The 23,982-nt window shown below is 38.6% G+C and overlaps 1 protein-coding gene across 1 annotated transcript; it reads right to left on the reverse strand.

Moving 5' to 3' along the window:
- Window positions 1–58: 58 nt before the first annotated feature.
- Window positions 59–20,458, reverse strand: gucy2d (guanylate cyclase 2D, retinal). Its single transcript, XM_067406732.1, has 19 exons — window positions 19,631–20,458; window positions 19,034–19,335; window positions 17,304–17,679; window positions 17,118–17,199; window positions 16,897–17,014; window positions 16,510–16,629; window positions 15,221–15,304; window positions 14,939–15,115; window positions 14,569–14,725; window positions 14,299–14,448; window positions 13,997–14,145; window positions 5,588–5,751; window positions 5,320–5,512; window positions 4,671–4,845; window positions 3,896–3,994; window positions 2,219–2,313; window positions 1,394–1,479; window positions 1,187–1,275; window positions 59–819 (listed from the first exon to the last, which is right to left on the reverse strand). The coding sequence occupies exons 1-18, from the start codon at window positions 20,448–20,450 to the stop codon at window positions 1,191–1,193; spliced, it is 3,432 nt and encodes a 1,143-aa protein (XP_067262833.1). The 5' UTR covers window positions 20,451–20,458; the 3' UTR covers window positions 59–819; window positions 1,187–1,190.
- Between the last annotated feature and the right edge of the window lie 3,524 nt (window positions 20,459–23,982).

Here is a 23,982-nt window from a genome sequence, read left to right on the forward strand (position 1 = left end):
CCCAATAAGTATACTTATTTTTGATGTAAGTACATAGTAGTTAAGGCCACTTAATATAAAGTGGGACCAAATGTTTTCTTGGCCATGAAAACTGCTCTGACTGCATTTCACTTTCTAATAAAGGCCAAACAGTCATGAAATGAAACTGAATGAAAGCATTTTCAAAAAGAAAATGTGTAGAATGTGAAGAAGTTATTTTTTGAACTAACACCTAGTTAATAAAGCCTGATATTCCTAGCCATTAAATTCAACACAGTATTTCAAGTAATTCCGACACATGGATATTATTGCTGTTATTTCCACAGAATTATAACTAAATTGTCAGGTGCCATTATACCATACACCATCAATTTGTTGTTTTAGCATTGTTTTATAAACAATGAAATAAAGAAAAGACATCTCTTTGTAGGAGTTGATTAACTGGAGGGATCACATAACTGCAGAGATGAATGAAGCATGTGTTGCTCTTCTCATGTTCATGTCTTGATGAGCTGTGATCTCAGCAGTGTCTTTCATTTAATATTGGGTGAACTGCAATATAAACTCGATACAGTTAAAAAAATAGTTCTCTGTGACCATCCATAGCAGTTGGTACATGCCATCTTGTTGAGCTGATGGTTTTGATGGACTGGTGTTCAGAGTTCAAGTGTTTGTGCTTCTTGTCAGATGTCCTAGTGAGGTTTCCACTCTTTTAAGGAATGATTCAAGTAGAAAAGGGTAGTTGAGGGGTTTTTGAACACCTCAATCCACTCCTTTCATCCCCTTGCCCCACTTTCTCCTAAATTCGATAGGCTGGTACGGAAACATGAGCATCACAACCTATTGGAAGGCACAGAAACAGAACAGCATGAGTACAAAAGTTTGAACAACCTTAATTTGCAGGACTTAAAGGGACAGACACCTAAGAAAATTCTATCATCATTTACTCACTCTCATGTTTCCAAATCTGTATGGTTTTCTTTCTTCTATGTAACACAACAGGATTTAAATGGTGTCCAAATTAACACTGGATCTCAACATATCTTTTTTATGTTCCACAGAAGAATCAGGGTGAGTAAATGAACTTGAATTTTTTTCATTCAAGTCACGTATTGTAGGTATAGGTGCTACAGCAACTACATTAGTGAACTGTAAACACTTTCATCCGTCAGAAAACTGAAATCAGTGAAACGTCTCTGTTCTCTACCTCTCTACCCCATCTTCTTCTGTCGATCCAGGAATTTCTGCCGCCTGTCTGTCGGAATCTCATCCAAGCTGATACCATGGTTGCTCGCCCTTTGTGGCAACAGAAAGAAATATATCAGCATATCAACACAACATGTTTAGATCATTCCCTACATTACAGACATCATCTTAAAAATGTACATAAAGAGAGAAGTGGTTTCTTTCTTACCCAGGAGTAAGGTCTGGTGGTATAGGTAGTGCCTTGTTAAATCCATCCCTCCCAACCAACCAATATGTTTCCTCTACACCTTTACCCTGTTAGAGAATAAGAGAAGCTCACATGAGAGGCTTCAAGACATTTACGAGGCACTTAGTACAGTACAGTACTGTATAATGTAGTATGTGTTCCCTGGGTGTTTCTTTGGAATTGCTAAAAAATATGGTGGACATACAAGCAACAGTGAAAAATTATTTTTGTAATTTTTTTCCCCTGAAAGTCACAAGCCTTTATAGTTATATATTATATATTATAGATTTTCCCCCCATCACATTTCAAATAATGTATTCAGAATAATAGTAATTGTGGAAATATGCATTTATTATATAATCACTTTCACACAAAAAATATTTAATTGCTTATTTTACCGTTTAGATCATTAGGAATATAGTAATTTTAATAAAACTCATCAGACATAAAAAGCACTTTTGTGTGTGTGTGTGTGTGTGTGTGTGTGTGTGTGTGTGTGTGTGTGTGTGTGTGTGTGTGTGTGTGTGTGTGTGTGTGTGTGTGTGTGTGACATATCAGGACACAAATGTGTATAATGACATGGGTATGACATAAGTATTACAAGGAGAGGATAACTTATGAGGACATTAATTCATGACCCCATTTTTCAAAAGGCTTATAAATCATACAGAATGAGTTTTCTGTGATGGGTAGGGTTAGGTGTAGGGGTAGTGTAAGGCGATAGAAAATACGGTTTGTACAGTAGAAAAACCATTAGGCCTATGGAATGTCCCCACAATTCACAAAAACAAACGTGTGTGTGTATACCTTGAGCTCTGTCCTGCCCCTACTATCTATTTTATAGCCAAGTTTGAGGCTGTTCAGGACATCAACAGTACTCTGGTTCACATGAATTCTGTAAGCTGTAGGGGAAGCAAAAAAGAAAATATATATATTTTTTTTTAATTAATTAATTAATTAATCATAATACATTTTTACAAATGTATCACTTGATCATTAACCACACTGATTTGTTATGAGTTCATACAGACTCGGGTCATCAAGTACTTTATTTAGAGTTCCACTTGAAGGTAATGGCGTTCCTTGAGAAACCACTAGATGGCAGTATGGCCCTAACTCTTGACAGTTCACTTTGAGTCATTTCAGTATGACGCACTGGGCATGCATGTTACATCACTCAAGATGTTATGTCGCTTTCCTGTTCCCTTCAGATAATCTGGGAAACTGTGTTCTAGTAATTTCATTGTGTAGATGAAATCACACAGCACTAAACTTGTGATCTTATGTGGCCTAATTTATGATGAAAACATCCTTAATCTTTTATTTAAGATTAATTTGAAACAACCTGATTTTCAAACAAAGCCTTCTTTTGTACAATATTTACAATAATTCTGAGGCAGGCTAATTCAACGCTAAAATGTACACTACCATTCAAAAGTTTGTGAAATATTATTAAAATATTATATTAACTGTTTGATATTTTGGTAACACTTTACAATAAGGATCATTAGTTAACATTAATTAACTATATTAGTTAACATGAACTAATGATGAACTGCACTTACAGCCTTTATTAATCTTTGTTAATGTTAATTTAAAATCATGTTAATGCAAATCAAAACATTAGTTAATGCACTGTGAACTAACATGAACAATGAACAACTGTATTTTCATTAACAAACATTAGTAAATACAGTAACAAATGTATTGCTCATGGTTAGTTCATGTTAGTTAATACATTAACTAATTTTTAACTAATGAACCTTATGTGAAGTGTTACTGATATTTTAATATATTTAAAAATGTATTCCTGCGATGCAAAGCTGAATTTTCAGCATCATTACTCCAGTCTTCAGTGTCACATGATCCTTCAGAAATCATTCTAATATGCTGATTTGGAGCTCAAGATACATTTTTTTTTATTATTATCAATGTTGAAAACAGTTGTGCTGCTTAATATTTTGGTGGGAACTAATACAACTTTTGTTAAGTTGAATGCATCTTTGCTTAAAAGTATTGATTTCTTTTTTCTTTTCTTTTTTAAATAATCTTTTGAATGGCATTGCATTAGCAAATCTTAATTCATGTTTCACACATTTTTTCTGTGTTCTGCAGCATGAAACGTGAAGTAAATGTTCTTGGATAAATGTGACAGAAGGTCTGATTAAAGGTGAGACAGTTCAGGGTGATAGCGAAGGCTGAGTTCTAAGAGGACATTAGCTTTAAAGCAGAATTTTCTTTCTAATTTGGCTTATACTCTTAAGAGCTTACAGGGAACTCTGCACTTTAAGCCCTCTGAGCTTCTCACTGACATGCACTCACTGATCAGCACACACACAAAGTACTAACTACTGATCCTTAGCCAAAGACAAATTCCTGGAATCACGACTTCAGAGACAGCCACAAAAGCTTGCATTGTTAGTTGTCAGACACGTGCTGATGTATTATATACATATACAACACAAACGTTTTAGGTAAACTCACGCAATCCTGTGGATTCCATTCGGGAGGCTGTGTTTACTGTATCCCCGAACAGACAGTACCGAGGCATCTTCAACCCAACTACACCCGCCACCACTGGACCTGTCAAACACACATATATATATATATATTAACTTAGCACATTAGCAACTGCATTCAATTTCAAGAGTTATATATCGTTGTGTCAGTCACACTTGTGCAAGCATCATGTTGAGTTGTGGGGTGGGGGAAAGGTCCAGAACCATGCTTACTAATTGGATGAATCTGTTAATTGGATGATGCCGTGGATTTACATTTCACTTGTTCTAGAAATACACCACCATCAGAGGATCAAGTGTAAAAACGTATTTACATTTAGCACTACGTTCAGTTCGGTGATGTAAGACTACACCATTTTTGGCAATGAAAATTACGTCCACGGGAAATTATGTTTGATTTTTATCTTTGTGAGAAGGGCATAATGTGCTACTAAAGTGCTTTACAGTAAAATAGAAAACCATTATTTTAAATTTGGAATAATATTTCACAATATTGCTGTTTTTTATTTAAAAAAGGCAACCTTGGTGAGCAAGAGACTTCTTACAAGAACATAAAAAAACTCCCGTTGAAGCTGATCCAACATGTAGTGTGGTTCGAGTCCTGGCTTGGGTATCTTTCCCGATCCTGTCCCCCTCTCTGTCCCACTTAGTTTCCTGTACTATCCTATCTCAGAGGCAAAAGACCCCAAACTTTTGAACGTTATTGGTGTAGTTGTTTGTGTGCATTGTGCGTTTCTTACCAGAATGGAGTCCAATGCGGATTTTGACTTTGACGTCAGGCATATGCCTCATTTGAAATGTTCCGATACAGTGCAGAATGTCCAGAGACATGTTGGCCATCTCTGCTGCATGACGGTTACCATTACGGTTTGGAACTCCTGATGCCACCATGTATGCATCACCAATGGTCTCTACCTATTGATATATGTCATATTAAAATTTCGAAACTGTTCGTATGTGCCATAGATATGACCTCAAATTACCTCATGTTATATAAATAATTTATTATTTTCATTTATTCCATCAAAATATTACAAGAAACAAATATTTTATTTCCCCTTTTTTATGCACTCTCAGAAAAAATGGTCCAACACCTTACAAAAGCATAAACATGTACCATTTAGCTACTAATGTGTACACCTTAAGTACTTGTATGTGCCTTCAGGGCATTATTATGCACCCTTTAGAGCTAAATAAGGTACAAAGGTGCATCTTTTGAAAGGAAACCATCGCAGTGACAGCTTTTGTACTTTTTTTTTTCTGAGAGTGTACCAAAATTTGAAAGGAATTTGCAGCAAAACCCCTCTAAATCTGATATAATGAGATCAGCATCATGAAAGAATCTACTCTATTTCCACAACAGTATAAGTGTATAAAGCTTATGCAGACCTTGTAGACATCGTGGATTGCTATGATCCCATCGAAGAGTGTGTAGAGGTCGTTAAGCAGATCGACCACTTCGATAGGTTCACTCAGAGCAGAGATGGTGGTGAAACCCACAATATCACTGAAATACAGTGTGACGTCTGAAAAGTGCTCTGGTTTTACTGGCTTCCCCGTCTTTAATGCCAAGGCCACAGACCTGAAAGACAAAATGGCATTATAAGAAAGAAGAAGATATTGGGAAAAGAAGGGTGAAATCTGAAGTGGGACTCACTTGGGCAGCATCTGAGCTAGGAGAGCATCAGTTTTCTGACGCTCTACCTCTAGTTCTTCAGTCCTCTCTCGGATCAGATCCTCCAGGTTTGAGGAGTACTGCTCCAGCATCCTTAACATTGAGTCAATGATATTTGTCTTCTTTCCCTTGTTCACATTCTTAAACTGTAAGTTAGAAAGAAAAATACAGACAACAGATTTTTTGTTGTTGTTTGTTTTCTCCCCTCTGTTTGTTTGTTTGTTAGCTTTCCTCTTCGGGAAAAGATCTTACAATTTTACCTTTTAAATATATCTGCTTTATGTTAAAAACATTTAGTACACTATGACCTCAAAGCTGACACGCATGGACTAAAGGACACATTCATTTCAAATAAGTATTTAAAAAATATTTTAAAGCTCCTCAGCCACATTTGAGTTAAGAATGTGTGTGTGTACCTACTTAACCATATTTTAGGGACAAATTTTACCCCAAAATAAGCTAAATCAGACAAGATCTCCCAAAATCTCCTTTGTGCATGTCCTCATTTGTAAAACAGTATAAAATTTAAGTTCACATTTAAACAAGCTCTATATAAAAACAATAAAAGTCTATGCAATGTCCCCATTTAGATAGCTAAGTAAACGTGTGTGTGGATGTGTGGTCCTGGTAACTGTTACGTACGCTGCGCTATGTAATTGTTTTTTTTCATGTCGCTGCATATATGTGCGTGTCTGTACTCCATTTCAGGTGTGACTTCTGATTGGACGATCCGTCTGTCAATCTGCTGGCGTAAGGGTCTGACGTCAGGGATCGCGCTACCAATCGCGGGTTACGGAGCGGCTTGTGAGCAGCTTAAAACTTCAATGGCGGCAGCTCGAAAACAGACTCTGGGTTGGGGAGATAGGACATTCTCTGTGAGGATGGTTTTCTCGTTCGAGAGACCAGTTTGAGAGACTGATCAGTGTTTGCGACTTTACTGCTGTTATTATCTTGCAGTTGGGTCAGTTTCTCTTGTGTTGGGAGCGCTTATGTTCGTTTGTGCTCGTGTGTTCGATACATGCTTTATCTAGGATGCCGATTGTTTATGACCGCTGTATTCGCGGAACCTTCATCTCATGTTCCGGTTCAAAGCTGACCCGTGAAACCTTCATCTCATATTCTGTTTTAAAGCTATGTAGCCTGGCTGGAGAGGTTGCGAGTCAGGTAAGCAGGTCGCGACCTACATTTACACACGCAGAAGAAATATGTATTAGACACACTAGCCTTAACGAGTGGTGCTATTTCTGTATGTTTTGTTTGGTTAGACAGCGTGGTTTAGTTATAGCGTTTTGAACGTTGAAGATGTTTCTTTCTGCATTTTCTTTTGTTAGTTAGTTTAGCCCTTTAACTTTAGTTAGTTTTGTTTTGTTATACTTAGTTCTTTGATTTAAGCTCCACTCTCTCACTCCTTCCTCTCCTCCAGATCTTTTGCTGTTTGTTTATTCTTGTTACGTTGTATATATTGTAAATATCTACTTTATTATTATTATTATTATTATTATTATATTACTTCACTTATATTTACTGAAATTAAACCTTTGCAACGAAATTGCTGGTTTGTCTGTCCCTTTTCTTTTTGCCATCCTGTTACTGCCATTATACACACATTGCCACTGTTTTGTTATGTCTGATAATATTCCTAGACAAACTACATCTAATTAACGAGGACGTAACATATTTGGGGGCTCGTCCGGGATCCCTTTCTCTTTTTGGGGAAGGGATCTCAAGTTTTTATATTGTTTTCAATATCTCGGAGGATAGTTGTATGTGTGTGTTTTTGTATGGTGCAGGAAATGGCAATGAAAAGGGCATTGTTTGGTGCATTGTGAAGTGTATAGTGATAATTGGACACAATGAGTACTTTTGACTTGCAATCATTTGTTGCTAATCCAACTTTGCAAGTGTTTGAGCGATGTAGAAAAGATGAGTTGCTGCAGATAGCTGACCACTATCGCATTCCTGTGGTGAGGCAGTCTCTAAAGCGTATTATTAAGAATGAGATTTTGAAACGTTTGGTCGAATTAAAAGTGTTTCTATTTCCAGATGCGGAAAGTGAGCGAGCTGACACTTCGGCTGTGGAAAAGCGTACGCCTAGCGTGGGGAATTTGGAGGAGGCAACAGGTGAGAATGCTGAGGTGGAGGCGGAGGCCGAGCCCAAGGCTGTCTTACCGCCCTTCTACCCACTGTCTCCGTCTTCCGTAGAGTCTGGGGTGACGCGCGACTTAAGGTTCGCATAGCCCGACTCCAGATGGAAGTGCAGGAGCGAGCTGAGACGCGCCAAGCTGAAATGAAGTTACGCTTAGAGATCCGTAAAATGGAAATTGAGGCAGAGACGCAGGTAAAATTGCGACAGCTCGAGTTAGAGTCAGCGAAGGCTGTCTCTGACCGAACTGCGCGGCTTAATCCTGTTAGCCCTGTTGTTGCGTCAGTAAATTCGGCAAATTCTGTGAGTGATTCGACCACTACATTCGATATTAGTAAGCAAATCGCTTTGGTGCCTCACTTTAGAGAATCCGAAGTGGACACGTACTTTGCTGCTTTCGAGCGAGTAGCTGCTGCACTTCATTGGCCGAAAGAGGTTTGGTGTCTGTTACTACAGTGTCGACTCGTTGGAAAAGCACAGGAAGTTTGCTCTGCGCTATCTTTAGAGGAAAGCTTGCGATATGATGTCGTAAAAAATGCTGTACTTCGTGCATATGAGTTGGTACCTGAAGCGTATCGGCAACGCTTTAGGAACCATAAGAAGGTAGCTCAGCAAACATTTGTGGAATTCGCCCGGGAGAAGGGAGTTCTTTTTGATAAATGGTTGTCTACTAACAATGTGCAAGATTTAAGTTCGTTGAGAGAACTAATGCTTTTAGAAGATTTTAAGAATTGTTTGTCGGAACGAGTAGTCACATACCTGAATGAACAAAAAGTTACGTCATTGTCACAAGCCGCGATTCTTGCGGATGAGTATGTGTTAACGCATAAGAGTGTGTTTGTTTCAGGTCGGCCAGAGAAAGCACTGAATTCGGCTTCAACTCAAAATTCGAATACCCGTAGTAAAAGTAGTTCCCCACAGAATAAAGAAACACGAGAATGTTTCTATTGTCACAAGGTAGGGCATGTTATTTCTGATTGCCTGATGCTTAAACGTAAAAACCAGCAAGGACAGGTAAAACCTGTTAATTTTGTGAAGGCTGGGTCTGAAACTGTTCTAGAGAAGGATGAAATTGATGCAGGGTTTAAGCCATTCTTGATGAAGGGGTTAATCTCCGTAAATGGTAAACCTGAGGAGCAGAAAGAGGTACAGATCTTGAGGGATACGGGAGCAATTCAATCATTTGTAATATCTGATGTACTTCCGTTGTCGGAACAGACATCTTGTGGGTCAAGTGTACTAGTGCAAGGGATTGAAATGGGCGTAATTAAGGTACCATTGCATCAGATACACTTACAGAGTGACTTGGTTTCAGGTTTCGTTAGGGTGGGTATACGTTCTTCTTTTCCTGTCAAAGGTGTGGCATTCATTCTTGGAAATGATTTGGCAGGAGGTAAAGTGTCACCTGTGCCAGAAGTTATTGATAAACCTGACTGTTTTATCCATGCGGATGACATCGCTGATCATTTTCCAGATGTATTTGCTGCTAGCGTGGTTACTCGTGCGCAAAAACGCAGAATTGGAGATGACATTGTTCTGTCTGACACTTTTATGTCACCGGTGTTCACTGAAGAAAGTTCAGGGTCAGATCAGAAGGGGCGCGGATGATGTTCAGCATGATAAATATTCCGCTGAGTCTGAATTGTTAGTTGAACCGTTTTCTCATGAACGGATTAAGATCGCACAGCGAGAAGACGTGTCACTGACTAAATGTTTTTCTGCTGCTGAAAGTACAGACTCTGATAAAACCAGTTTTGTAAAATACGTGATTGAAAATGGGCTACTGTTAAGGAAATGGCGTCCTAATTCAGATGGGGAGAATGAGTGGGAGGTTGTGTGCCAGATCGTTTTGCCTACTGCCTACCGCAAACAAGTGTTGAGTTTGGCACATGATCACGAGTTAGCAGGTCATTTAGGCGTGACAAAAACCTATAACCGCATCCTCCAACATTTCTTTTGGCCTGGCTTGAAGAGAGATGTATCTCAGCATTGCCGTACTTGTCATGAATGTCAGGTGATGGGTAAGCCGAATCAAAAGATTCCACCAGCTCCGTTAGTTCCGATTCCTGTCATTTGCGGACCGTTCGAACACATAATTTTGGATTGTGTTGGTCCGTTGCCGAAATCCAAGGCAGGAAATCAATTTTTGTTAACCATTATGTGTTCTGCGACACGTTTTCCAGAAGCTGTTCCATTGAGAAAAATAACTGCACCTGTTGTTATTAAAGCTTTGCTTAAATTCTTCTCCACCTTTGGGTTGCCAAAAGTCGTGCAGACAGATCAGGGGACGAATTTCCTTTCTAATGTTTTTAGACAAGTGTTGAAAACCTTGGGCATCACGCACCGAATTTCGAGCGCCTACCATCCTGAAAGTCAGGGTGCGATCGAACGTTTCCATCAGACGTTAAAGTCGATGTTGAGAAAGTATTGTCTAAGCTCTGGGAAAGAATGGGATGAGGGAGTACCACTTGTACTATTTGCAGTTCGTGAGGCAACTCAAGAATCTCTGGGATTTAGTCCTGCAGACTTAGTTTTTGGTCACACAGTTCGAGGTCCGCTAAAAGTCGTGAAGGACAGGATGTTAAATGACAAAAAGCCAACCGAACAAAATGTGCTGGATTATGTCAGCCGATTTCGGGAACGATTGCATAATGCGTGTTCATTTGCACAAAAATCGTTGTCAATTGCTCAGGAGGGCATGAAGAAACGGTACGATAAGAAAGCTGTTGTGCGTGAGATTCAACCCGGTGACGAAGTTTTAGTACTGTTACCAGTACCTGGTTCAGTTTGACCGCCCGTTTTTCTGGTCCGTACAGGGTATCTAAGAGATTGAGCGAGACTGATTTTGTGATACACACGCCTGATCGCAAACGAAAGTTTCGAACATGTCATATTAACATGTTGAAATCATATTGTTCTCGTAAGGTACCTGAGAAATTTTTGGAGGAACAAGAAAAGCCAGTCGCTGTTCCTACGGAGGTTTTAGCCGTTGCTGCTATTGCTGTGCCTGACTCCACTGCAGTGAATGATGAGGTTCTGCTGCCATCTCCTGGTGAGTGTTATACTGACGATGGTGTTACACTTCGTAATGATTTGTCAACGTGTGGTAGACTTTCAAATTCTGAAGTTTTAAAAAGCTTGCCAGAAAACCTTGATAATTTGCTTGGGTCACAGAAACAGGATATTATGAGACTAATTCGAGATTTTCCTATGTTGTTTGGTGATGTTCCGACTCGAACTAATGTGTTACAGCATGATATCCAAGTGACGTGCAGTTCTTCTATTAAACAACATGCTTATAGAGTGAACAATATCAAGCGTTCTGTGATGAAGTCTGAGGTGGATTACTTGTTAAAAAACAACTTGGCTGAACCTAGCTACAGTCCGTGGAGTTCACCTTGCCTTCTTGTACCGAAATCTGATGGCACATTTCGGTTTTGCACAGATTATCGAAAAGTAAATTCTGTGACTGTACCAGATAGCTATCCTCTTCCTAGGATGGAAGACTGTATAGATAACTTGGGTTCTGCTAAGTTCGTGACGAAATTAGATTTGCTGAAAGGGTATTGGCAAGTGCCATTGACCGCTCGAGCTGCGAAATTTCAGCTTTCGTTACTCCGGATAACTTCCTACAGTACCGGGTTATGGCGTTCGGGCTGCGAAATGCTCCCGCCACATTTCAGCGCCTCGTAAACATTGTACTGTCAGGAATTCAGAACTGTAATGCATACTTAGATGATTTAGTTATCTATTCGTCTGATTGGTCTGCGCATTTGACTGTTCTTCGGGACAGTTTTTAAAAGGTTAGCTGACGCTTCCTTGACAATTAACTTGGCCAAGTGTGAATTTGGTAAAGCAACGATTACTTACTTGGGCAAAGAAGTAGGTCAAGGTCAAGTCCGTCCTGTTAGTGCCAAAGTATCTGCTATTGCTGACTTTCCCGTTCCAACGACAAGACGAGTTACGTCGGTTTTTAGGAATGGCTGGTTACTACAGAAGTTTCTGCCGAAATTTCTCAACTGTAGTACATCCTTTGACCAGTTTGTTAAGCCCATCAAATGCTTTTATTTGGAGTGATGCGTGTCAGCATGCTTTTGACAGTGCAAAGTTGTTGCTGACTAGTGCACCTGTTCTCGCTGCCCCAGATTTTACACGTACTTTTAAGTTGGAAGTGGATGCTAGTGCTGTAGGCATGGGAGCTGTTCTTCTCCAGGAAGATGACGTTGGTTTTGAGCATCCAATTTGTTACTTCTCTCGAAAATTCAACCGACATCAGCGAAATTATTCTACCATTGAGAAGGAAGCTTTAGGTTTGATCCTGGCCTTACAGTTTTTTGAGGTTTACGTTGGTTCATCTGTTCTGCCTGTTATTGTGTACACGGATCACAATCCCTTGGTGTTTTTGTGTAGAATGTACAATCACAATCAACGTCTTATGCGTTGGTCGTTGATTGTGCAGAATTATAACTTGATCATAAAGCATAAAAAGGGTTCAGAAAATATCATTGCTGATACTTTATCTAGAGTATGAAGCTGCTTTATGTTAAGTTTTTAAGGGGAGAGTGTTACGTACGCTGCGCTATGTAATTGTTTTTTTTCATGTCGCTGCATATATGTGCGTGTCTGTACTCCATTTCAGGTGTGACTTCTGATTGGACGATCCGTCTGTCAATCTGCTGGCGTAAGGGTCTGACGTCAGGGATCGGCGCTACCAATCGCGGGTTACGGAGCGGCTTGTGAGCAGCTTAAAACTTCAATGGCGGCAGCTCGAAAACAGACTCTGGGTTGGGGAGATAGGACATTCTCTGTGAGGATGGTTTTCTCGTTCGAGAGACCAGTTTGAGAGACTGATCAGTGTTTGCGACTTTACTGCTGTTATTATCTTGCAGTTGGGTCAGTTTCTCTTGTGTTGGGAGTGCTTATGTTCGTTTGTGCTCGTGTGTTCGATACATGCTTTATCTAGGATGCCGATTGTTTATGACCGCTGTATTCGCGGAACCTTCATCTCATGTTCCGGTTCAAAGCTGACCCGTGAAACCTTCATCTCATATTCTGTTTTAAAGCTATGTAGCCTGGCTGGAGAGGTTGCGAGTCAGGTAAGCAGGTCGCGACCTACATTTACACACGCAGAAGAAATATGTATTAGACACACTAGCCTTAACGAGTGGTGCTATTTCTGTATGTTTTGTTTGGTTAGACAGCGTGGTTTAGTTATAGCGTTTTGAACGTTGAAGATGTTTCTTTCTGCATTTTCTTTTGTTAGTTAGTTTAGCCCTTTAACTTTAGTTAGTTTTGTTTTGTTATACTTAGTTCTTTGATTTAAGCTCCACTCTCTCACTCCTTCCTCTCCTCCAGATCTTTTGCTGTTTGTTTATTCTTGTTACGTTGTATATATTGTAAATATCTACTTTATTATTATTATTATTATTATTATATTACTTCACTTATATTTACTGAAATTAAACCTTTGCAACGAAATTGCTGGTTTGTCTGTCCCTTTTCTTTTTGCCATCCTGTTACTGCCATTATACACACATTGCCACTGTTTTGTTATGTCTGATAATATTCCTAGACAAACTACATCTAATTAACGAGGGACGTAACAGTAACCCTATGTTATGGGGACAAAATGACCCCACAAAGATGGCAGTATCAAAAATTTTTTTGGCCCCCATGAGGAAAACAGCTTATAAATCATACTAAGCAGTGTTTTTTGTAATTAAATGTAAAAAAATATATATATATTAAATGTAAAAATGCAGAAAGTTTTCTGTGATGGGTAGGTTTAGGGATAGGGTTATGGTTATGGTTAGAGGATAGAATATACAGTTTGTACAGTATAAAAATAATTATGTCTTTGGTCCTATAAAACAACCCAACAAGTGTGCGTGTGCGCGTGACATCATGACACAAATTTGTATAATGACATGGGTATGACATAGGTATTACAAGAAGAGGGTGACTTATGAGGTCATGACTCCATGTCCCAATTTTTCAAAAGGCTTATAAATCATACAGAATTAGGTTTTTTTGAGAAAGTAAAAATGTGCACAGTTTCCTGTGATGGGTAGGTTTAGGGGTAGGGGTAGTGTAGGTGGATAGAAAATAGAGTTTGTACAGTATAAAAACCATTATGTGGTTGCAAGGATGATGCAAAGTGATGCAAGGATCTTTGGTTTAAAGATCTTCAGACACTGGTCTCATGAGAATTTGTGTGTGTGCGCATGAGAGAGATGAAGAAGGTGCACCTGTCTGAAGATCTCCTCAAACGTGGGTCTCTTGTCAGGCTCCTCAGTCCAGGCCTGCTTCATGATCTGAATCACCTCCAGCGGAGCTTCATCCACAGACACAGTTGGTCTGCACAGCGGTGGAGGAGAGCGCACCTTATCTATGATTTCTGCACACACAGATACACAACTTTTATTCACTGTATTCAAATCTGAATTGCTCCAAACAAGCTCAATTAAATCATTGCTTTTCCATGGTAAACATGGAAAAGTGTAAACGGGAGTGGTAAGTACTTATGAATTGGTATGTGATGGTGTCTAACCTTCAGGAGGCATATCCAACATGCAGAAGGGTGCGCAGCGAGAGATCACTTCCTGCATGATAATAGCAAAGCTGTATACATCTGCTGAATACGCCCCCTTCCTCTTCATATTAGGATTCCGCAGGATCTCTGGAGCCGTCCAAAGCTGATCTGTAAGAAAGATACAGAGATCGGAGTGAATTAGAAAGACTGAATACATAAAAGCAAAGAAGAGGAAAGGAGCCTCTATATCCTGGTTCTCATAGCACTTTCCACATATATTTCACGTACCCTCCGGTTTGCTGTCCTCCAAGATGATGTTTTGACAGTGGATGATTTCGTTGAAGCCATAATCTGTAACCTTCAGAACAAAGCGACCATCCACCACACAGTTTCTTGACTTCAGGCGTCCATGAATAACCCCACGATTATGCAAGTACTTCATTCCCTGACAGGTAAAGATAAAGAAGGCATTGAGAGGAAAGTAACAGAGATGTATGAAGAGATGGAAGTAGGTGACATTTTTGACAATTCATTATTTAACTACATTTTCATCCATATCATCTTCTTCTTACTGAGTTGTTCTTACTTATCTCTTCATCTATGCATTCATTCAACCCTTTGTTAATGAAACTTTCCTTCCATTGCTTCAATTGCTCACCCTGATCAGATCAAGGAGGAGAGAGGATTTGAACATCCAGTCCAGTCTCATTTCCTCGTTGTTGAGCAGGTCTTCCAGGCTGCCTCTGGTGCAGTGCTCCGTAACAATGCCAAATATGCCAGTATCCAAGAACAGACCCAGAAACAAGTTCAGATTCTCATGACGCATGTCTCTCAGCTAGAAAGAGAGGCGAGCAGAAAGAAAAAAGAGGGTACAGAGGTAAAGTAGCATTCAGGTTTCCTTTCAGAACTTTCATTTCTTTTCTCTCACTTTCTCTCTTACCTTGGTAAAGGTGGCCTGTGTGCTATCATTGATTTCTGTAACAGAATCTCCATAGGGACATTTCTTCAGCCAGACCCAGTCACCCTGACAACACAGAATAATACAATTGAACACATAACCACATGCTCAGACAGAATATCCTGACTTTGTTTTTCACATTTGCTACACTGAATTGAGATTAAAATATTTATAATTCTATGGAATTAATTTAAATACGGTACTGTAAGTGGGTTAGATGGCGTTGCAAGTACTATACTTTTATTGGTATGTTTGTTTTATTAATTATATAATATTATAATGTAATATAATTATCATAGTATAGTGTATAGTTTGATAAACACGCAAGGGACAAGTGATGTGCAAAATTTTGTGAAATACAGTCATTCGCAAAAGTCTACTGTGGACATCTGCAGAACTTTCGGCAGATTCTGCAGACTACTAATACATTTCCACAACATCTGATTCACAAATAATTGCTGTATGTTGTTCATAATAATATAAATGCTACTTTATACCACAGTCCTCTTATCTGATTTTAAGCTTAGTTTGCCTGCAATAACGTACAGGTTTTTGAAAGTTGTAACATTAGCGTTTGCTTTAATCAGCGCACATCCTGCTGGGACCAAATGCATAAACATAGCCATTATGTTCAGACTGTGCCTTAAGAACTAGTATGACTAACAAGCAGTTAGTTAAGGCTAATCAGTCTTATTTTTTTTGGAATCTAATTAGACCAATCTATGTTTTTATGTATCTGACTTGGATAAAGTTATGAACAGTTTTAAAGAAATTTGATCACTACCTTGTAAAACTTTTTTTTTTGTATTATTATTTTATGCAACCAGCTCCTGGTCACCAGCACAAGATATGTTTTGCATGCTGGGACCTGTATGCTGGTTTGCTGGTCACCAGGATGGTACCAGCCGGTTTTGCTTGGACCAGTACTATACATGCTGGATTATGCTGGATTTTTTAAGCAGGTGTGCTGTGGAGTAGAAAATGGAAAACCCTGAGTAAAACTTTAAAAACCTGGAGTGATTACTTAACACTTAAAGCCGCTGAATCACTCTCAAATTGCTGTTCCAGTTTGGTGCATTAGGCTTCCTTTGGAACTATTTTCATATGAACTAACTGGTCAAATTTAGTCTGAAACTCTCATTACTTTCTGGTATTCAGTACAAAATCCCTCTTGTTTATGTGATATTGCTTTAATATAAAACCAAAACACTTTGCTAACACCTTACTAAGGCGTATCTATACCTGTACACAAAAACGCAGATTCCACACACCTCAAATACAGCAACGTTGGACGTTTCAGGAGTCGACGTAATGTAACTGCGACCAGAAACTGAGTGGCCTGGGGTTTTAACATCTAGTTGACTCTTCAACATACTGTCCTCATTCAGCTTCTACAGAGAGCATAGAGAAAAACTGATAATGAGAGAGGCATCGACAAAAATCTGTGAACGAGAGAGAGAGTAATTTTTATGAAAAGACTCATTCCTGTCATATTTATTACCATCACACTCGCAGCAGAGCACAAACTGAAATTATCTTAAATTATTATCATACTCTCCTCATTTAGCTTCTACAGACAAACACAGAGGGAGAAATGGAAAGTGAGTGAGATAAAGATAAAGTCTATGAGCAAGACAGAGAGAGAGAGAGAGACTGACCCTCCTGCTGAGTGTGGTATTGATGAAGACCAAGTCATCCAGTGTCAGCACTATCTTAGAGGGGCCTCCGACACCTCCTCCACCAAATGCTCCTAATATCCCCACCTGACCCTGTTTCCTGGACACACAAACACACTCATATACTTATTTGTTTATCAGTAATACTATAAACTTGTTCAACACAAGGTGATTTGCTACAACTCAAGCAAGTCAATCCATACCTTAATTGGAGAAAAAGGACACCTGCTCCACCTGCCAACACAACGAACAAGAAGAGGAATAAAAGGGTCACTCCATCTAGGCCTGAAACAAAAAGAAATAATGAGAAACAGAATGAGTCGTGATGTTGATGTCATAAAATGTAATGTAATGAAATTCATGTGGCATATGAAGTTCTGTTTTCTCACCTCCACTACAAGTGATATAAGGGCTGAACCAGCAGTTTGAGTCACTTCTCGGAGATGCTCCAGCAAAATGAATCGATTTCCCCAAGTACTTCAACCCTCCATATTTTCCATAAGTGTGTGGCGCTTCCAGGGCGTGCGTGCGGTATAGGCTGGAGCCAGAGCCATCTGAATCCAGGACAGCGTAGCGTGCCTGCATTCCTTCTCCATCAGTGCCTGCTGATATCCTTTGGTTAAAGCCATTGAATTCAAATCCACCGTTGTTTTTAGCCAGTGCATCACCAGATACCCAGCGCCCTCCACTCGCAGCACGACTGTGCTCTGCAGCCATGGCTGTATAATAGATCATGTTATAGATGGTCCCAAAAAATGGAGAAACCTGCCAAGAAAGAAAAAGACAACAACACAAAAATACAGGTGATTTGTATCGTAATTCTAAGCAATTTCTCATACCATGAAAAACTTAATAAGTGTCTGTTATTGTTGTTGAATGTTTTTATTCTTATATTCTCCATTTTGTTAATTTTTCAGTTTATTTTAGTACATCAAGTTAAACAAAATGAAAATGTTACATTGACAACTAGCTGTAAACAACATATAATGTTTTCTTAATATTTTATTTGATTTCAGGTAACATTTATTTGATTTCAAGTAATTTTTATGGTTTTAGTTAACTATAATAACCTTGTTTTATAAGAATCATTTAGAGACAAAACACCAACCTGTCTTTGCATACACAAATTATGTACATATTGTCACCTTTGGCTTGCTTAGTTGCGGACACTTAATATTCAGCAATATTATTGATCTCTGATCTGACTGTCCTGACGCTGTCACATGAGAACGAAACTGGGCTGGATGATGATATAATTTTGATATAATTATAAGTTTGCAGAACTGCTTTATAGATGAAATGAACTAATTTAATAATTGATGATCTTTCCAACAGAACTCAATCAACACTGAATTGACTTCAGCTGAACAACAGCCGAAATGCATAATTTTCCTGCTTTGAAACAATCTGTATTGTATAAAGTGCTACATAAATAAGGTGACTTGACTTGACATATTAAAGGTGATAGAGAGGATTTTTTCGTCGACTGAGAATCCAAAGACTGTTACTGAGTTTTTGAAATGAGCGCATGCGTAAGAACAGCCCCCCTCCTTCACAGCTCATTTCAAAGGAACGCCTCCCAAAACTCGTGCACGAGTATTGGAAAACGAGTGTTTTCCACCGGTGTCGTGTTTTTTGGATTCATTATTATGTCTGAATCTGCAGTTGTTACTCCTGTCTCCGGACAAAAACATTGCATGCAGCGCCTGTGGAGTGTGGAAAGTTACTGGAGAGTGCAGCCGCGCTCGTCTCTCACAAGGAACGTCACGGCAGTGATTGACAAGCCAGAGGGCCAATCGATTGGCTGATGTTTTAAGGCCCTACCTCGTGCACAGATGATGTATATTAATATTATTACTTTCAGTGCACCTAATAAATAGTCTTTTATTAGTTAGTAAAGACAGTTTCAAGTAATATTGCAAAAATGTATAAAACAAAACATCCTCTTTAGCACCTTTAAATACATAACTCTAAAAGCCTTTTTTTCTGTGATAAAATACATCTTAAGTGTCATTATTGTGACAAAGCTTCTTTCTAATAATGATAGCATTTGCTTTTGCTCTCCCTGTCCCTATATGGCTTGATTAAAATGATATCACGAGTTCAAACTCAGTGTTACCTCTTCAGCTGGTGTGCTGCTGCGGATGTCATAGGATCCCTGTGCTGCATTAAAGGCCTCATAGAAGTTTTCTTCCCCTTGGTCCATGGTTATTGTTAAGACCCCATCGTATGCTCGTCGCAGTTTGGTGTCATTGGCCAGGACTGGATAGTTCACATTTTTATATGGCAATGAATACAGCAGTGTGTCATATGGAATGAAGATGTATCCTCTGTCAATCATTCTCATGTCCATTGCTGTGGTTAGCAACTGATACTGTTCCCCTCCACCAATCAGAACAGAGTGCATGCACATGATGACAACTGCACACAAAATTTAAAAGGGAGGAAAAGGAATAGAGGAATAAATAAAAGAAGAAGTTGATGTTAATAGCTATTAAAACACAATAACACAGGATGATGACAAACGTTTTAGATTACTAACAATTTCTTTTATATGAATAATATTTTCAATCCTTAATCACAGATTTAATTTCTCTTAGTATAACCGAGAATATAGAAGCAGATCATTCTAATCATTATTCAGTAATCCTCTTTGTTCTAAAAAATTATTACATTTTAAATATTCATTTTTAAGAATAATTCAAGCAGAACTCACCCCTCACACGATCTGTCTCTCGTATCGCCTTTAGGGCCCGTCGTGGTCCCTCCTTGTCCGCTTCCATGGTAACAATCGTGCCAACTGGCAGACCAAGAGCACGCAGGGATGCTGCAAGTTCATGCCCAGTTTGTTCCCACATGTCGTTCTCCGCTGTTATAATCCCAACATGTGCCCAGCGGAAAAAGCGCAGCACTGAGAAGAGCACACGAGAAGACAACGGGAGCGGCCGCAGAAAAGTGGGATACATTTCCTCATTCATGTCAGCCTTCAGGCAAGCCCAGGACAGGATGCCCTTGTTCCAATTCTTTGTCAGCAGTGCAGCAGCAGTGCAGTAGCCAGGGTTTGCCGGTCCAAGAAAGGCCGAACCGTAACCCTCCAGCTCGGCAAAGCGTGCCAGGCCTCTCGAGCTCGAGCAATCCTCACTAATTAGTGTGTAATCATACCAGTAGCCTTTGTTAAGGTTGGGGTCTTTGTTGACGCGGCTAATGGCTAATCGGGCAGCCAGGTCTGGCAGGGCTTTGGAGTACATAGGGTCGCACGCCCACGGTCCTACGATGGCAATTTTGAAGGTGGTGCCCCAGGCCTCACAGGGCAAGTATGATAGCATGACTAAAGGAAGGAGAAAACAGTTCCCCCACCAGTTGTGGCTGCGTAGCACTCGGGTCGAGGACACGGGACTCGCTGGGCCATCAGGGCTTCTTGCTTTTCGCTTTGAGGTTGGTTTCCGTCGTTGCTTTCCTGCTGAAGACTTTGGTTGCCATCGTGGGTGGTGGGACTGGCAAAGAAAGCTAGAGTTTCTGTGGTCATCCATTTCCATTTTTTTTCTACTGTTAAATATCAGGGACAGTGAAAAAAAAGGTGGCACTGAGAGATGTTGTGTGTTTATAGGAATATTTTGTCAGCGACAGTATGAAGGCTGATTAAAAACGCGCTCAAAACACCTCAGCTCTCGATTTGGGTTCTACCCACTGAAGGGCACTAGCCCAAAACTACTGCACAATAACCAGCCATCACTGTATATTATAGAGATAGAGCAAATGTGTGCAGTTGTGTTTGAGATAAACAATAAAGGGTTGGTGAACGAGAGAGAAAGGGGAAAAGACAAGGGACAGAAACAGAACAGAAAAAGTTAGTCTTTCTTCCTATAATTAGAATATTAATATACAATACATTGCATTTCTTTTCACCATCGTTTACTATATTCATTAGTGATGCGAGAGTGTAACAGTGGCTCAAACATCAGCATCAGGGTCATATAAATCATTATGGTTCCAAGGTCAACAGATCTACACTACGGTTCAAAAGTTGGAGGTCAGTAAGTTTTTTTTAAATTTTATTTAGCAAATGATTTTCAAATTATGTTCTTTTGAATTTTATATTCATCAAATAATCCTTGAAAAATGTATCATGTATTCCACAAAAATATTAAGCAGTTTTCATCATTGATCATAATAAGAAATGTTTCTTGAGCAGCAAATCAGCATATTAGAATGATTTCTGAAGAATCATGTGACACTGAAGACTAGAGTAATGGCATATTATATCTATAATATATATTAATAATTCTATTATAAAGGAATAAATTACAAATAAATGCTTTGGTGAGCATAAGAGACTTATTTAAAAAACAAACAAAAAAACAACAACATGTAAAGCAGTGTAAATAAAAATAATTAAAATAAAAGCAGATCATGATGCACAGAAAAGCCCATATCCACCTAAAATTATTATGACTTTATATATTGCTTTTGCAGATTTTTTGTGACTTCATTTCTTATTTTAAACTTTAATCTTGCAAATTACTTTTTTATTTTTTGCTCTGGGGCAGTAATAGTGTTCCTGCCTGGATGATGTTTTTATTGAAGATGAAATATATGTATATATTCATCATATTTATTTCTTTTAACACAATGATATCTATCTATTACTTCTTTTCAGTGTGAAAATTCTCAATTAAATGCTATTTGGATTGCTACTAAGAGTTTTTTGGTGACCAAAGTGACACTGAGAAACAAGAAGCAGGATATTAAAGTCTTCTTCAACCCTCTTCTCATACTGTCCTTTTCCATGTGATCCTAGAGACCTGATCTCTCAATGTGGGCTTGCTGACCAACCACAACCTCACCTGACTCATGTGCCATCTGTGTTTAAAGGTGGAACTGGGGTGAAATGTCACACAACTTATACCAGGCTGTCTGCCCATTCCTCCCTCTCTCTGTCTCTATCCATTGTTCAGCAAGCAGAAAGCAGATTACAATTAAAGAGCTCTGCCCTCATTAGCCCTGGCCATAATAACTGCCCAATAACGTGAGGCTTATTCAATCTTAATCTTAATCAACCTTATCTCTTTACACCATCATCGCTCTGTATCTCTTGACCTGTCAGAAGTCTTCTCTTCTTTGATTTTTCATTATTTTCTTTACCATCATGTATTACTTCTGTATAACTTTCCTCTTTACCAATCACATCTTAAGCGTCTGGCTTTCTTTCTTTCTTTAGACCTTTAGCCAGCACTGAAATAACTCAGGATTACAGCGGATTGCACGGGACCTTGCTGTCAGACTCATGCTACTCCTGTGTTTGAATGATTTACTGTCTGTGATACTGGATAACTGGCACATCACAGCTAAAGAAATTTCATTGTTGGGCCTTATACAAACTGCTTAAAAATTTCACTTTTAGTTTTTAAATTTGTAAAATTAGTCTTCAAAGCTAATATAAGTATTGTGGTATGTTAATATGGTTATGTCAGCTACATGTACACACTAAAGGCTGCCTTCTTTTTAAATCTCTAGATATTCCTAGTTGCTAATAAGATTTGTTAAGGCTGCTTTCTGCTGTTACGTTCAAAGGGGATGTCCTGTTATATACTGTAAATGTGCCACTGTTATTATTATAGTTGATCATTGGCTGCTGAAAATTACTGCTTGTGTTCACATTTTGTGTTCTCTTATGAATATTAAGCCGCTCAATAAACGGCTATCTTTATTACAGCCCTCTTCATATAGAAGCCAGAATAGTGGAAAGTTTTTTATAGCTGTCTAATCATAACCTCTTTTCTCTTTATAGTCAATGACATAAGTGACCCTAGATGACAAAATCAGTCATAAGTCACACAGGTATATTTGTAGCAAAAGCCAACAATACATTGTATGGGTCAAAATTATTGATTTTTCTTTTATGCAAAAATGATTTTAGGATATTTTTAGGATATTAAGTAAAGATCATGTTCCATGAAGATATTTTGTAAATTTCCTACCGTAAATATATATAAAAATGTATTTTTGTGAGTGGAAATGCATTGCTAAGGACTTCATTTGGACAACATTAAAGGCGATTTTTTCAGTATTTTGATTTTTTTGCACCCTCAGATTCCAGATTTTCAAATCTCAGCCAAATATTGTCCTATCCTAACAAACCAAAACCATACATCAATGGAAAACTTATTTATTTAGCTTTCAGATGATGTATAAATCTCAATTTTAAAAAAAATTGACCCTTATGACTGGTTTTGTGGTCCAGGGTTACACATATTAAATACATATATTCAGTACGTTCAAGTTTATATATACACTCTAAAAAATGCTGGGTTGTTTCAACCCAAGTTTGGGTCAAAAATGGACAAACCCAACCATTGGGTTAAATTTTTAAATGCATTTTTTAACCCAACGGTTGGGTTTGTCCATATTTGACCCAAATTTGGGTTGAAACAACCCAGCATTTTTTAGAGTGTAATTTGATGATGTCACATTCTTTCAGCATTTGGACTTTATTTTTATTTTTTGGGGGGAGGCATTGGTTACCCGGATATGTTAAGTATGTAATGCGTTAGTTTAAGCGATTGAACATACATAAACATTATAGTGAATGTAATAGAAAATATTTTTTCACCACAAAGAACCCTAACTTTGTATGTAAATGAATGTTAATGGAATTAGCATAGTTAGCATTTGACATCTTTAGTAAATTAATACAGACAGTCGACATTTAACTAAATAGGCCCAATAAAATTAGATAATCTAAACTACTTTTTTGATAAAACAACATAGATAAATAAAACAATGCATATTTTATGCTAAAAAATTATTTAACAAACTCATACAACTTATACAAAGCACAAAAAAAGCCAAAGCATGAAATGCAGTCTTTCTAATGATGTTGTAAGAACCAAAGATTACTTGGCATCCCTCAGGGAAATCCTAATTCTCTAAGCCTCCAGGACTACTCAAGCAAATATCGAAAACTACATTTACTCTTAATAAAGGATGGTTTAATAGAGGAGCAAAAGATGGGCTAACCTGGTGTGTGTGGCTAAATGAGAGCCATGATGAGTGCTCGTTCCATTAGAA

Source organism: Chanodichthys erythropterus, chromosome 13 (assembly GCF_024489055.1).
Source record: "Chanodichthys erythropterus isolate Z2021 chromosome 13, ASM2448905v1, whole genome shotgun sequence".
NCBI classification, from domain to species: domain Eukaryota; kingdom Metazoa; phylum Chordata; class Actinopteri; order Cypriniformes; family Xenocyprididae; genus Chanodichthys; species Chanodichthys erythropterus.

Bases quoted from the DNA above. Each gene is read 5' to 3' on its own strand.
- gucy2d (XM_067406732.1), bottom strand. From the start codon at position 20,450: ATGGAAATGGATGACCACAGAAACTCTAGCTTTCTTTGCCAGTCCCAC. The intron at 15,116-15,220 runs GTAAGAGAGAAA...CTCTCTTTCTAG, and splicing joins CACAGGCCACCTTTACCAAG to CTGAGAGACATGCGTCATGA. The intron at 5,513-5,587 runs GTGAGTCCCACT...TTTGTCTTTCAG, and splicing joins CTAGCTCAGATGCTGCCCAA to GTCTGTGGCCTTGGCATTAA.